Genomic DNA, 16,128 nt, shown 5'->3' with positions numbered 1-16,128 from the left:
CCCGCGGCCAGCGCCGCCGTCCCGCCGCGCCCGAGGCCCTCCCGCTCCCGCAGGCCGCACCGCCCACCCGGGGGCAGGCGGTACGTCTCGGGAAGGCAACGTCATGACGCACCACGCCCCGCCCCAAATTGCCCTGTGGGTAGGCACCCTCCCCCATGGTTTGCGCCTGGCCGCGCACGCGCACCGGATGGCCCCGGCCTTCCCGCCGCTCCGCGCGCAGGCGGCCGGGCGAGGCGGGGCTCCCCACCCAGGCGCGTGCGCGGCGGCCACGGGACGCGGGCGGCCCGCCTTGCCCCGCGCGGGGCGCATGCGCGGAGCGGCTGGGGGCGATCGTCAGGGCGGGCCCGACGGGGGGCGGCGAGCGGGGCACGGGCACACCGCTGCGGCTGCGTGAGGGCGGGCATGAAGGAAGGGGGGCGAGCACCAGGGGGCTCAGGGGGCAAGAAATAAACCCCGTGCCAAACACCACCGTCCGTCTGGGTACAGCCAGAGGATGGCGTCTCGGCCACCGCGGGTCACAGGCGGGCACCAGAAAACCAGCAAAAGCGCTCCACAGCTGCCCCGAAAGAAGAGTCAGGACGCCGACGCGTCCTGGCGGCGCGAGGCGTTCCGGCTGCTCGCACTCGGCCACAGCTGCTGGCTTTTGTTACACCAGCCCTGCCGCCTTCCCCCTGCCCTCGGGCACCGCCCCGTGCTCCTCCTCACAGTTCCGAGCACGTACCGGGACAACATACCCAAGAGGGACACTTGGCAACTGAATTAAAGGACAAAGCTAACAGCATGGAAGCAAATAACCGACCCAGGTGCTGAAGAGTTCTACCAACCAGCACACATCTCCCGTAGCCCTATGGCTACAACTAGAATCGGGCTCTTGTATTTCATTACGGGGACAGACCTCGGTTTCAAGCATCTCTGAACAGCAGCGGGGAAGAACTCAGTGTAGTACCTGAGGTATTAGAGACCGCAGCATCTTAGCATGCACACTCCGCAAATACAAAACACTACTCACATTTGGGCTTGGGAATGATAACCATCACTAACTACGGGGATAACGATGGTAAACTAAGCTAGAGAAGATACATGTTTTTAACTTCCAGAAGTAATTTACAAGCACCAAATCCTCATCTGCACCATGCTGGAGATTAAGCTCTTACAAAACAAGGACGACTAAGTCACCATTATTTCATTCAGTGATAATGCCCCTCATAGCCTTAAAAAGTTCACATTTCAATAGAGCAAACAACAACGTTAAGCAACTCGTCCTTACTACAACTTTTCATCCAGTCTCAGGCTAACAGAAAACTTTAATTCAGGAATAAAAAACCCAACATTTTCACCATTTCATAAAGTGTTTATTGAGGATGGTAACACAGGATAAATCATGCAACAGCTCAGTAAAAAAAGGGAATCATTTAAACGATAAAGAATGGTAACTGGTGCTGCTGATTTTGAAAAGTTTATAAAAAAAAATATTAATTGTCCAAAAGTGACATCAAAAACCACTTGAAGCTGAACATGGAAGTTGCTTATAAAGCACTCATTAAAAAGAAAATGTAGATATTGTTTAAAATGATCACCTACAGATTACTGTAATCAACAACTTACAAGTCTCCCATTTCTATAGCTGCAATGGTGTAGCAGGGCTGTACATCCAAGATATTTAACCTTCTTTTCCTGAACAAAGAATACAGTCACAAACATTTGCCACTAAGCAACACAACCCTATCTCTTACGCTCCAGGACCTGCGCTGCCAAGTGCTTTTGTTATCGGAATTACCTTCCCAAACATCATGGCAAAACAGGAAAGGGCCCATCCTTGTGGCCTCAAGAGATTTCCTTACTGTCCTCTTCCATCAGCCTGTTTTAGAAGGGGAACAACTAAGAAATGTGACTGTTCCCCTTCTGGCACCAACATATATTTTAAATAGGAACTCCATGTCAGCAGATGGCACAAAGACCGGGCACCAGCACATCACATCAAACATTGGTGGTTTCAGATTTAGAGTTGACATATATTCACCTTTTGGAAAAAAATAAATATAGTGGAATGAAAAGTGAATCAAAGGGAAAGAACAGATGACTACCATCCATCAAGGATGCACATATCTGTGCACTGGAAAAAAAAAAAAAAAAAAGAAAAAAAAAATCAGTCATTTCAAAGAAATTCTTGAAAATTAAAAAAAAAAAAGTTTGCACTTGTTCCTGGTCATAAACAATCTCACAAAAATCTCACTTTTGGAACTATTCCAATTGAAACCATACACTGAATTTATTAATACAGTATAAGTTTCTTTATGTAAAAAATCTTTATACATAGTAATAAAAAAGATAAAGGCAAGATGCATCAAACAGAAATCTGCTGGTTGTTTTTCCTCCGTTCTTACAGAGCCGCTGATGACTACCTGCACTATAAAGAGCTGTGTTTCTGACTTTCTGTCTCAAGCATCTTCACCTTTGCTTGTGGTAAGGATTGTTCTGTCCAAGCATCCAAAAGGACAGATGCTGGTGATGGTTTTTTGGCACTTACGCTGGCAAACTGAGCTTCTTTCCCTTGAGTACTGTGAGGAAAAGTAGGAAAGAAAACCGTTAGGAAAACAAAGATGTGACCTAGGAGAAGCGCATGCTGTTAAAACTTCAAAGGGACCAAGAACTATCACACAGAGTCACTTCGTTACAAAATGGGTGCACTGCAGACAGCTCTCCCAAGCTTGCCTCTCTCTCTTCAGTACATACTGGTAAAACTATGACGAATTAACAACCATTCCAATCCTGCCCTCTTGTGGCACACCTTTTCATTCTCAGGACATACTAGCCTATGACCGTGCTTTCTTAAGAGTTATGACTAAAGTAATGCAGCCCCATATAGCTTTGTAGTTATATGATGGAAGCTGGAATGTGAATAAGGGCAGAACTACTAATGCACCCAGCAGAAATGACTGCTTCTACACTGAGCATAAACAGAAACATCCAAAATCCTTTGGACTCTTAAGGTATTTAAAACAGTGAGAAAGGCGCCTGTAAGCGTGGAATCTGCACAAAACAGCGTATGTTGTCAGGAGAAGCATGAGGATCATGCTTATCGATGGAGGACAACAGCAACATGTATTTAGCCATACATATTTTCAATTTGTCAATTAAGTTAATCAGACCATTTATACATTTATATTCTATCCGTACTCAAAACAATCCTGAGAAATGCCCCACACTAGCAGAAAGTGTACTTGATAAATCTAGCAAGGAGATTTCAGCGATAATTTGCACACAGAATTAACAACCTAGTAATGTCGATATAGCAGATCCCTATGAACATGTTAATTGCTACATTCCACAACCTGAAGCTGGAAGTTGCTGCACTACTTACCTTTTGTAACATACAAATAGAAGAAGTCACAGTAAAGAACAGTCTGGACCACACCAGCAACAACAGCTATGAGGTCAAAAAATCCCTCAAAATAGTAGCGCCAAATCCAGTTGACTAAGTACAAGGCACGGTACAGACCCAAGAAAAAAAGATAGTGAGTAGTGATGGTCTCTGCTTCCCCAGTTTTGCTGATCATAAAAAGTTGAGGGAGAATAGCAACCGATTCAAGATAGATGGAGAAGGTCCACAATATCTGAAAGGAAAAAAAAAACCCACAGGTATATTCAGCTGTCTTACTGATAACAGAAGCAAAGAAGATATTTGACTTGGCTTGACTTTTCACTCTCTAACAATGTTATGAATAGTTACAGGATTTTGGCAAACTATCCTTGGTACAGAAAAAACTAAGCGAAAGTTTCATAACCAACCATGGGACAGTACGAGGAAACAACTCTCTTGGCAGACAACAGACTCTCCAAACCAGCTGTCTAGTGAGCTGGCAGGCACAGGTTTACTCGTGAGAAAACTGTCGTGCATCCATTAGTTCAGGATTCGCAGTACCATGAAATACAGCTTACAGAGCTGGTGCTGTGAAAAGCTGCAGGGAAGATGAAGTCCTTTTCCCCATGTTCTTCCAACTTTTTTAATCTATTGGTTTAAGAACGAGTTAATACAGAACGAAATTTAAAATAATGTCTCAAAGCGTTGCAGTTAAAATTCCTTTACTCTCTAATAAAATCATTTAACTCCAATAAATATAAAAATGCAGCTCAGTCCACTTAAAATAACAATCTAAAGTTATTCTCTATTTTGTGGGAAAAATTACCTGTTTGAACTCTCCATAATTACATTTTTAATATAATTTTTCTGATAGAAAAACACATAGCTGCATTTCAAATACAATGCAATTCTTTCTAATACTCTAGACCATTGCGATTCTACAAAATTTAAAAGTATTATAATTCCTTTTGTTTTCACCAGGTGGCACCAACTATTCACGAACTCCATTCTGGAGCATTTCTTTAACAAACATAACAAAAGGAAGGATATTTTTGAATTAATATAACCATCAGAGTATACTGGGAAAAAGATAGTCTCGTGCTTAATAAAATAATCAGTGTTGATAATAATGCTAGTCTCCTGAAGTACCCTAAATTTTCACAAATCTACACTGTAAAGATGCATTAAGGAAACAGGATTAGCCTGAACCTACTAAACACAGGTATCTTTCAAGCATTCCTCAATCAGCCTAGAAGTGCTCATCTTCATGTTCTAAATATTTTAGAGAAAAAAGTATAACCTCCTGCCCACAATCAACTCACCTCCAGAGGAGAGAAGTCATGATTGACAAGAAATGAGAGTCCACCAACAGGAACTATCAGAAACTCCACTCTGAATGTATCATGGTTTCCATCATAGGTGGCCTTAAATTTCATGTAGATCAGATACACAGTGGCATACGAGCAAGCAATGTAGATAAGCTAAAGAGCAAGGAAAGAAAAAACAGAAAACAAAACAACCCACAGAGGTTGCAGGATTAGATCAAACTCACTGAACAACAGTATTCCCAGGCACTAAGAGGAGTAAGCGCTGTTGCCTTTTGGTTGGTTGTTTACACACCTTTGCAGTTCCAGGCTATGTGGAGGTATTTAATTATTCTCAGCAGAGTAAATGCTCCAATGACTCTGGGCTCTACTGGTTTTGTTGCTTTAAAAGCATCACCCTGCCTCTGGTTGAAGTGACTGTCCAAAGTTTCTTTAAAGACCCTTTCCTGAGTAGACAGAACTAAGGAACTGACTGGAGAAGGAATACCCCTTCTGCTACTGCAGGGGAAGCAGTGGCCCAAAACATCTACGTTAAAAATGTGTACGTGCATATGTGCAATAATGATGGAAGGGGTCTTTTTACATTCAAAAAGCCTGGGAGTGGTGTGGCTTGTGTGGCAATTAAAAACCTATTCAATAAGCCCCATTTGGACTCAGCCACTTAACATATCACAAATTAGCTCATTTGATTTAGACCTTTAAACATCTCTAAAATCTGAAGAGTGGCAAGTAGCCAGTGTTCTCCACCAACCAACAGGCCATAAAACCTGCAAAACAGACAGACAGCTAGAAGCACTGAACCAGAATTCAGTTTCAATTTCAGCTGATGTCTGATGTTTGTACCATTTTTAATTGTTATGGTACAGTAGACTTCATAGCTATTCTCCGTGGAATAGGCAAATAGCCTTATTTTACAGATGAGAAAACAGAATCAGAGAGAATACATGACTTTCTAAAGGTCAATCTGCCATCATCAGGACAGAGCTCACATTGTCACATAGTACAGTAGACTAGACAAATAGTTTAGCTTCTGCCTCAGTTTCATCACAAAGATTAAATATTCCGAACCATTTATCACATTAAGTATAGGTTCTTTACAACTGAAAAGTAACAGATTTAAAAACCCATTGTTTGCAGATGCTACTAATACTAAAAGTGCTGCTCACAGATACAAAATGCTACAAATACTATATTAAAGAGCTCAGAATCCAAAGACTCTTTACTACACTAGCACCTCGGCTGACTGGAGATAACGGACCACAGGACAGGATATCAGATACAGGGAATCCCTACTACAGGTGTAAACTAATCGTAATTGGTATGGTCACAGAAGACACTAAGAAAATGTGAATGAACCCCAACTCCTTATTAAAGATTTCTTCATGAGAATTATACTGTGTTTTGGGACACTCAAAAAGTTTTCATTTTTAAAGACATCAAAATAAAATAAAAGAATGGTAGAAAAATGACTGCAGAGTGAACCAGAAATGCATCCAATACTCAGATATAGGTACCATGAAAAAAGAAACTGTAAGGTACAGAATACTACAAATCACAAAATTTAAAGTCTGCAGGTCATTAACAAGGGCAGATAGTGCCAATTTGTGTCTTTCTGTATATATTCCTGGAACACAGAAGACACTAATTTTCCTAAATATCTGATGATCACTGCCAGACCAACACAGCAAGTTGGCACCTGTAATTTAATATGTCTTTAAAAATACTGAAGAAAATACTAACTCCACAGAAATTAACAACTTTTTTTGCTGCCAATTACAGCTTTTTCCTCAGATTAGAAAGTTCATTTAGTTATGCCCTGGGTAAGCTTATTTGTATAGTAGTCCATGTTCTCTACAACTGTGTAATGTTATATACTCCTAAATGTAATGTAGATATAACAAGAAGCTGTGTTGGGACACTCAAGCAGCTTTGTCTTGGCACTACAATAATGGGCTGAAAAGCCAATTACATCTAACAGTCCTTCTAAGCAGTAACCTTTCAAACTGTAGCAGAGGCTTCCATTTTGCAAGTTAATATTGGATTTGAACAGAGGACCACTCTTTCATTACCAGAAAGACTCAATTTAGTATGAAGTTGAGTATCACAAGTATCATTTCCCATATTCATTCCTTTTCTGGGTAGGAGGGCTGCAGAATAAAGACATGGTCATGACCCTGAATCACAACCAATAAATAAATTGCAAAAAACGTAGCTGCTCCTTTAGTGCACCCAACAGTAGCTTTCAATATTCTCGGAATTCACATATGAAAAAAGCTTGTGTTTCAAGAATATTTTACTTAATCCACAGTTCTTCAACTAGACTGTTAATATTAAAACTTAAGCATACACGTTTGACTTGTTAGAAGACAATAGTGTGAGTGGGTTTAATAGCTAAAATTTTATTTTACAGTATTATTCCCCTAATTCTTCAGTACGTTTTGCATTGTTGACCATCTAGTCTTTCCTCTTGGCGAAGTTATACTATGCTCTGAACTAAAGTTGAAAAGCATCAAGAAAATCCAAGAATAAAGGAACTGGATTAAAAAGGTGTCTCTGCTCTGGTGCCACAAACATGTGGCACTCTCCCGGTTGACTGCTTTATTTTCTTGTACTCAGCACCAGAAATTGCAGGAATAAATAAGAAATAACAAAACCAAATTTGGGCTCGCTAACATTCAGTGGGCAAGTGAATGAGGTATAATCTGATGGAAGCTACATTCCTAAAAGCGTAGTCCTGTCACCTTTTGATCAGCCCCTGACCAGACACACTAGCTACAATTCTGGCAACACATTTTGAATACTAAATTACGTTGTAGTGGATAAAAAGAGATTTACTTAAGCTCTAATGTCTCGACTGAGAAATACGATTTATTTGAACCATTTTTCCAAAAGCTTTTATTTTCAATAACCAAAATGGCATTTGTTCTAAAACAAACAGTTTTTAAAAATTGCATGTAGAGTGTAGAAAAAAAGTAGGGTTTTGAGTCCATTTTCCATATTCTTTATCCAAAGCCCATCTAGAACTTATTCTGTAATAACTGTGCAGTGGGCCATTTAAAGAGCCTTTTATTAAATGAAATTATGCACTCTGCATGCAACATTACTAGCTTTTCTAGCTCTTCAGTATACTCTACCTTCATAGATGTGTTATACAATGAAATGAATGAAGTGAAGAGGTCCAGATAACGGGTAGTGAAGACCAGTGCAAACAGAAGCTGGCTTTTCCCAGAAATACCTAAAGCGATAAAGGAAATAATTAATTATTCAAAAAGTGATGATGTACTTTAAAACACTTGATGCCAAGGATGAGAAAGGATATATCCTTTATTTCTAAGCAAGTTGATTAGAAAATTAGGACAAAATCCAGGCTTCCAGAAATAAGCTGTACAAACAGAACTCTAAGTTCATGTATCTCAGTAGTATGCATGTAAGTTACCTATACACTGTTGTACTGGAAAAGGTGCTAGCACTACACAAGATTTAGACATTACTCACAGCAGACAGCTTGCAGGTGATATTTTTGTAGATTACACTACCTGTCCTGCATTATCATTGGGCACCAGGCAGCAAGGCTGCATTAGCTTTCAATTCTCAGAGTGCTGTCACATGCCTCACTACATTCTTTAGATGCTGAATAGCTGGAAAGGTACAAGGGCAATAGATACTACAGATCCAGTGATAATCAGAAAGTATGCTAGCACCAATAACGTGATTTTAAAGGAATAAATTGATTTTAAAACATAAGGCAATTCAATTCAGAAACTTAATTGACCACATGGTAGGGGGAAAAAAATATTATCAAACAGTCAAAACCAGATGTTACTATATACTACAACAACATAAAAAAAGAGAGAAGTGAGCTAAAATGACAGACGGCTACATTGCATCTTCAAAGTAACTTTTTAGGCCAAAGCCCCAACATCAAAACATTTGTTTGTACCTAACTTCAGCCACTAGAGCAGAGTTAAAAGCATAAAAGCTTTGCACAATCAGTCACTAAAAGCTTCTGAAAACAGAGGTGAAGCATCGCTCCATAATACTGATGTGGTGGTGTGTCACAGCAGGGGGACAAAACAACCTAGCCTGCGCCTCTATCTTGTTATTCCAATTACTCTTGTTTTCAGTCATCCAGGGTGAAAATATTTTAATCTGTTCAGCTAAGCATGCAAATATTGTTCAAAAAAAACAAGAAGGAAAAATACTCTCTAGGAGAGGGTTATGATGCAAGGCTGAAAATCTTTGCCCCTTTATACAAAGATATTTCTGAGAAAGGCTTTTATTAAGAGTGCCATAAAGGAATTAGAAGAAAGGCTATCGGCTATGGTTATTGAACTCTTTTCACTTCGACTGAAGAAACACTGAATAAGCTGCCCCAGATGAAGGGACTTTATACATAAAGTACAGGAATGGCTGAAACAGTAACAATTAAAAAGGGTTTTTGTTTGCAGCTTTCAGATGTGAAATGTCTACGAGGTGAGCCTCATTACTACCTGCAGAACAACCCAACTGCCCATAAGCAACTGTAGTACCGGAAACAACAAATGCCTCAAAACCTACAGTTATACAGACTGTAAAACTATAAAACAAAAGCTGTGAGTATTGAAAAACAAAACAAAGAAACCACCCCAAACCAAACCACTTCCCAAAGTTTACGAGGAAAAAAAAAATTTTGACATTTCTTGAACTAGAACTACATTGCAAAGACAGCTGAAACAGCACTCTCAGTTGCATCCCAGGTGTGCTCGCTGACATTACAATTCTTGACAGAGCCCTGCTCTCATGCTAATAAAACCTCTCAGCATGCAACGCTGTCTTAAGGTCAAAACCTACAGGACAAAGAAATCCACCTGGACAGATTACAGTACAGCATCACGCTACAGCTTATAGTTATGTTAAATTATTTAGCATGCTATTCGCTTTTAGTAAATAACTGTGAACAGCCAAAAAAGCATATAAGATACATTAATTATTGATTAACGGCTATAAATTTGGATCTGGACATATTGTCACATAAATACAAGTAATATACTTGACAAATTCCTCTAAGCCATTGCCAGCCTCACCTCCCCCCCAACCCAAAAGTTGTAATTTTTATTAAAGCTTTCAGTATTTACACTGCATTTTGAATCTTCAGAATAGTCAAATGTTCCTGAAACACATCCTAAAGCCAAGTTTAAACTAATTTTCAAGTTAAGTAGGCTAGACTAGGCAAGGTTCAAATTTAAACCAAAGACCTATGGAGAGACGGGCAAACTGGGAGAAAGATCGATCTACACCACTAGCAAAAGCAGAGGGAGGAAACAGATGAACACTCTGCTGTATGGATTTGATGCATTTCAAAACTTTAGGAAATATATCAACATACCTGCCACAGCACTGACCTTGGCTCATGGTTGGTAACTGCGATATACTGAGACTACACTGCCGTTATTCTCACCCTTCTCCCTTTCCTTTTACTCACACAAACATTACTTAGTTCTTGAGCTAAATAAACACATTTTTATTTCTTCTTCCCCAGCTCTGGGCTCAAATTTCGAAGAGTCAAACCTCTCATTTTTGTTTCATCCTCATACATGGAAAAACTCCTTCAACTTCTGCATCTAATTTGGCTAAAAGCAATAGCATGAAACTTTAATACAAAAGCTCAGCTGATTTTCACAGCCAGGGAGGACAGCAGAGCTGAAATTGTAGTACTTTCTCATCAACTTCATTTTGCTATTGTGAGTTAGGCAAAGAGTGATCGGCAACAGCAGAGGCATTCAGTCGCCCTGGTTGTGGAGTGTGTACACTACTTACTAACTATGAACTGCATATCACAACCATAAAATCTACAAACAAAAGTTTTTCTCAGGAAAGCCAGTCCATACTTTGTCATAGAAACTTCACAGACTTTTTGAAGTATTTAATAAAAAAAGTAGTTGTTCAGTATGAAGTCCACGACAGCCACAGAACCACAACTTCTTGGTTTTGCTAATAAGATACTAATATTAAGAATCCTGTACTTTCAATTAAAAAAACCCAACCTAACTCTAAATACAAATTTGTCAATTGAGAAAGGCAAAATTTCCCTTCAAAGAGAGAGAAGAAATTCCAAACCTACCTAAAGCAGCATTTTTTGAGAAAATACAGACAAATTGGCAGCAGCCTATGGCAAAGTACTGTCTAAAGTCTTCAACACAGCGTATGATCTGCTCCATAGCAGACACAAACAAAACTACAAGAGACAGTTACATTACCTAGCAAAAGTATTACACATTTACTATCTACACTACTTTTTTAGAGTATTCAGCATATAATTTGACAGCCTTGCAACTGCAGGTCACCTTTAACACTCGACAAATGACAACACTGAGAAAAGCAAATCAATTTTCAGGCAGTAATTCACAGTACAATCTAATTTGACCTGGAAGGGATTAGAAAATACAGCCTCAACATGACAATGTTTGAAAGCACAGGATTCTTCAAGTCTCATGAATTTCCTAATTATGACATGAAGTCAATAATGGAGTTACCTGCTACATTTTTGAGTTGTTATTTGGAGTAGCAAACATTTTTCCAAATTCTAAATTTGGAAACTCAAATAACCAGTCATGCAAAAAATTGTTTCCCTGCCAGCTCTGAAATCATGACTTGATTTGCTTTCCCCTTGTTCTCTTTTTAACATACTGACTAAATTAGGAAAAAAAAAATTAAGTTTGTCAAACACTGAAAACACAGACTGCTTCATAATGCAGATTATCCTAGCCTCACCTATTTTCCTCAATTAGAGGAGTCACTTCTTAGGAAAGAAAATGGGAACTGATGTGTCTTCAGAAAACAGCAGGTTGCAGCAGAGGTACACAGGCTGTCTCCCTCTCATTTCCAGCTGCTTTTACAGGCCTCCAAGCTCCTCTTGGAACAAAGGCCTCAGACACACACAGATGCAACCAGAAGAGAGGAGTCGGCACCATGTGGTTTTCCAGCTCTTCATGGATCACAGCCTACAGTTTAGCAATCAGTTAGAAGCCTTTATTTATTTTCTAAGCTTCTACTCTTCAAAAGTGCACAGTTAAAGCAGCAGCTGGTTTGCCGGCACTTCCTTAGTCACCAATAAGCATATAAATTTATTTAATTTGTAAAATGCTCTAATATGCAATGTAAAGGAATCGCTGAAAGCCCACTAAGAAGAGCCATTTAGCAGCTGCTCAACATTAACCGGTAACTATTTAGGGGTTATTGTTGTGTATGACTTTACAAACATATTTTATGCAAGTATGTATTTATGAAGTTTTTATTAGTAGAAACCACAACTGACAACAACAAACCACTACAAGGAACAGGATGGAGCCCCAGAAGTAAAATCCCATGCTCCTTTGAGGTGCTCTTCGCTTTCCAAACAAACTTGTTAGGCCTCAGACACTGATCTCATAGAAGTAACATGGATCTGGATTTACTCCTAAGGACTCAGGCAGAACTGGAAGTCACCAAAAAAACCAATCCCAGACAAACGCATCCCCGTTTCATTTTTTTGCTCAGGAAAATGAATGAAGCAGGCTTTTTCTACTGAAAGAGTCCATGCATGTATGTTTGTGTTCAGGGACGCTGGCTCATTTGGTAAAGGGAAGAGTTGAGGGCCCTATATAATGTAGGCCCATTTACTTTTCTGTATTGGAGAAAGCAGTACCAAAGATAACGACTGGTATGAGTCTACTTTCTTGCGAATAGACCCCTAGTAACCGAGATCCTCAATCACAACTGACTTAGGGAAAACAACATCAGATCACTTTTTAAGCAGAAAGATGGAACTAGGTCACATTGTGCTATACTGTGTAAATAACCTCACGTCCAAAGGTCACTTAAGAATCTCCTGGCTAAAACCCTATCTGAATTTTAGCCTTGCACTAGAATTTCTCATTTTCCTTCTTCAGACAGCAAGAGATATTTAGTTTTCAGATCATTAACTCTGTTGTTGTTTGTAATCTTGGCTGCATTTCTCAAGTAAGGCGGAGGACAGCACTCTACAGAAGAGTTGGAGAAGGCCAGGCCCTCTCCTGCCAGATCCAGACAGAATTCCTAATCCACAAGACCCTGAGCCAGGAAAGTTCATTAGGAAGGACGTCTTGCGCTCCATAACCTCAGAAACAATAGTTCTGCGCTGCCACTGCATTTGGACCATGGAGTCATTTGCTTGAGTTCTTTTGTAAAGTTAAGAACAGATTTTACTTTAAGTGTGTTTAAAACCAAAGCTATTCATTTACTATTTTTTTTCTTTTGTGCTATGAAGTGATTAGCAAAAAGTGACTTGACATGAAAACATACAGAACCTGTACTTCCTCTTACCTGTAGCACAAATCTCTCTCATTTCCCCATTCTCAGTTCTTTCAGGTTGCAGCTTAAAGTAATTCTTCACGCTCTTAACTGAAGACTTTACAGATACATCTGTTCAACAGTGTTAACTGGGTATTTGAACGATATTTCATGTCAACACAGGGTAAGCCGATTTCAAGAATAACTACCCTTACTAACAAAGGAGACGCTTGCCGGAGAGAAGTCACGGTCATACCTCAGTCCACAGCAAAAATGGTACTTCCAAGGTCGGTGGCCTGATCCATGTAACACACAGAGCACCGAAATGCCCATTTTGAATTACAATAACTCCCTAGTTTTCTGAAAGAAATCAGTTATGCTGCAGTTATAAGAACTGCCTGCAATTCCCTCCAACCACCACACCGTACACTAGAGGAGAAAAACCAAACCACATCACACGGAATTCGAGCAAGCACGTACAAAACACGGGAGGGAGAACAAGCGTTTCTCAGCCGGGCTGGCAGAGCAGCCGCGGGAGCGGGGCTTCTCCCCGGCGCCCGGCCCGGACCCAGCTCCCTCCCCGCCACACCTCTCCCGCTGCCACGTCAGAGCAGGCCAGGATCTCCACCGACAGCCTGGAACCTCTCTGCTACAGCCTTCCGCTGCAGCTGGCCATGCAAACAAGAAAACACCCCAGAAGCCTTAAAAACGGCACGAATCGCACCTTAATTCTCACCGGAGCGAGAGCGGAAAAGAAAAGGGAAGAAGAGGGCGCGTTAGTCAGCCGCGAACGCAAACCAGTGCGCGGAGGGGAAGGGAGAGAGCGAGGGAAACTTCAGGATCTGCAAACTGCAAGTCAGCTACTCCCAACGCTGCACCAAAACCAGCTTTCGCGCACCAGAGCGGCGCTCAAAGCCGCCAAGTAAACAGGCGGACGGAAGGCTGTGCACTGTCAAGAAAGGCGAGAAAATACGCTCCGTCTCCTTTCCCGATAGCGGCCGGGCGCGGGGAGGGGAGGGAGGCTGCCCGCCCCGCGGGGGACGCATTCCTCCCCCCCTCCCCTCCTCCAAACCTGCCTCCCCATTCATTCGCTCGCCGCCGGGCAGTTACATAAGGAAGGAGCGACCCTCCCGGGGACAGCCGAAGCGGTGGTGCTCAGGGATTAAAGTACAAATAATGGCAACTACTAAGCCTTTAACGGAACCGCAGCGCCCACGAGCGCACCCCCACCGCGGAGCGGGAGATGCGGCTCCCCCCGCCTCCCCCCCGGCTGCCCACCCGCCTCCCCACACCCCGGTTTTGGAGGGAGCCGAGTTAGGAGGGAGGTCGGTCAGGACGAGCGCTGAGCCCCCTCTCCCCTGCGCTGAGGGCAGCGATCGTCCCTTTTCACCTGCCCGGGGCGAGTTCTGCCCTCCCGCCCTGGGGGCCTTAGGGAGGGGGGGGCAATCCCCCCTCCCCCGCCTCTCCCCGCTGTGCCACAGCCGCCTCCCGGGCAAGCGGGGCAGGCGGCACCCCCCCGCGCTGCCCCCCAGCCCGCCCCCCGGCTCGGCCGAGCTCTCCGCAGGGAGCGGTCCCTAAAGGGCGGCAGAGGCGATCGCGGCTCTCCTCCGCCGCGGCGAGAAGGCGGCGATCGCGCCCAGCCCCCAGCGAGGCTCCCCTGAGGCACAGCGGCCCGGAGCTGCCCGGCCGGTCCCGCCGCCCTCCCCTCGCCCGCCCAGCGGCCTTCCGCACGCACCCGCGCAGGAGCGGCTCTTCCAGATCTTGAGCAGCAGGATGATGATGGCCGCCAGGTGGGACAAGTCCCCGGTGAGGCGGAAGATGTTCATGGCGGCGGCAGAGGCGGCAGCGCAGCCCGGAGCCGGGGAGCGAAGATGGCGTAAGCTCAGCGGGCACCGAGCGACGTGGCCCGGGGACGTGGCCAGACAGCCACCGCGCCCGGTGCACCCTGGGAAACGGGAGGGAGCGGCCCCGCCCCTCCGCCGCCGGGGCCGCCCCGCGCCGCCTGCTGGCGGGGGTGGCGGAGCCGTTAGCCCTGAGGCGAGCCCCGTCCCGTCCGCCCGGGGCGGGTGGGGGGACGCACGCGGCCTTCTGGCCGCCCTCAGCCTTCCTACCCCGGCGCTGCGAGGGCAGCGGCCCGTGCCCGGGCCTGGCTCGGCGGGGCCTGGCTCCCCGCTGGGCCCTGAGGAGGGAGGTCCTCGCTTCGCGTCCCGCGCGGGGTGTCCGGCCGCTAGGGCGGAGCAGGCCACGGTCCCTTTTTTGCCTTAAACGCTTCAGAATCCCTTTTAGATGAATAAATTGGAGTTTGTTAACTGGCAGCAAGCAGCGGCTCCCGGCGGGTGAGGCTCCGGCGGCACCTCCCGGCCCCAAGCGGCAGGCGGATGGCTGTCGGTGAAACGAGTACCTGGAAGGAACGGGAGAGAGAAACCGCCGTGTAATTCAGCCATCGGACATCTGGCTGGCTGAGCAGTTGGTATTAAATAGCTATTGCCATGTTTTGTGAAAACGAGCAATTGACTCGATTCGTCTTTAGTAGCCCAAGAGAGTATGCAAATCTTCCAAGAAAAAAACAGTAATTATTCTTTGCAACAATAAAGCTTTGCGAGTTAGCATGCCACCTCTTTGCAGTCTTGAATCCCTAAACCTGAAGGAGGGCATCACCATCACAGTTGTCCGGTGTGCAGTTCAAAGACGTACCCCTCTTAAGCAGTACTCAAAACTCCATGTTCTCTGTAAAAAAAAAAAACGCAAAACCCAACCAAAACCCCAAAACAACAAAGCGAGGAATAGCCCCACAGGAATGGGATTTCCAATGGAAAATACGTAACGGGTTATCCCACGTAAACAGTGGTGCTTTTTTTTTATATATAGCATCACAGAAAGGGTAAGTTATTTCTTAAAAATTGCTTGGTTTACATTATTACACCTGTTGTTTGAGGAAATAGCGTAAGCACTTTACTGTTACAGAACAATGTACAGAACCATGTACAGAAAATTTCCCACAGCAGAAGGTTATATATTGTTTGAAAATTTATGAAAAAGGTCCTAGCTGCAATCTTTCATTTTCTTGTTTAAAATGTAGCATAAGCATTGAAATTTTTAAAGGGCTTACATATTCCCTGAAATAAAAGAGAACTGATTAGTACCTCCTATTGAGTT

At 43.4% G+C, this 16,128-nt stretch overlaps 1 protein-coding gene and 1 long non-coding RNA gene across 2 annotated transcripts; both read right to left on the bottom strand.

Moving 5' to 3' along the window:
- Positions 1-1,330: 1,330 nt before the first annotated feature.
- KDELR2 (KDEL endoplasmic reticulum protein retention receptor 2) lies at positions 1,331-15,524 on the bottom strand. Its single transcript, XM_075165188.1, has 5 exons — positions 14,708-15,524; positions 7,821-7,921; positions 4,684-4,842; positions 3,362-3,614; positions 1,331-2,558 (listed from the first exon to the last, which is right to left on the bottom strand). Exons 1-5 carry the CDS (start codon positions 14,796-14,798, stop codon positions 2,524-2,526), a joined length of 639 nt encoding a protein of 212 aa, XP_075021289.1. The 5' UTR covers positions 14,799-15,524; the 3' UTR covers positions 1,331-2,523.
- Positions 8,503-14,222, bottom strand: LOC142089124 (uncharacterized). Its single transcript, XR_012676109.1, has 2 exons — positions 13,006-14,222; positions 8,503-11,666 (listed from the first exon to the last, which is right to left on the bottom strand). It is a non-coding gene; the product is annotated as an uncharacterized LOC142089124 (long non-coding RNA).
- Positions 15,525-16,128: the final 604 nt, after the last annotated feature.

The sequence above is a fragment of the Calonectris borealis genome, chromosome 16, assembly GCF_964195595.1.
Source record: "Calonectris borealis chromosome 16, bCalBor7.hap1.2, whole genome shotgun sequence".
NCBI lineage: Eukaryota > Metazoa > Chordata > Aves > Procellariiformes > Procellariidae > Calonectris > Calonectris borealis.
The sequence above is the reverse complement of the archived record's forward strand: the minus strand, read 5'-3'. Positions and strand labels throughout refer to the sequence as shown.

Bases quoted from the DNA above. Each gene is read 5' to 3' on its own strand.
- KDELR2 (XM_075165188.1), bottom strand. From the start codon at position 14,798: ATGAACATCTTCCGCCTCACCGGGGACTTGTCCCACCTGGCGGCCATC. The intron at 4,843-7,820 runs GTAGAGTATACT...CTTGCTCTTTAG, and splicing joins TGTATAACACATCTATGAAG to CTTATCTACATTGCTTGCTC. The intron at 2,559-3,361 runs GTAAGTAGTGCA...TTTTCCTCACAG, and splicing joins CTATTTGTATGTTACAAAAG to TACTCAAGGGAAAGAAGCTC.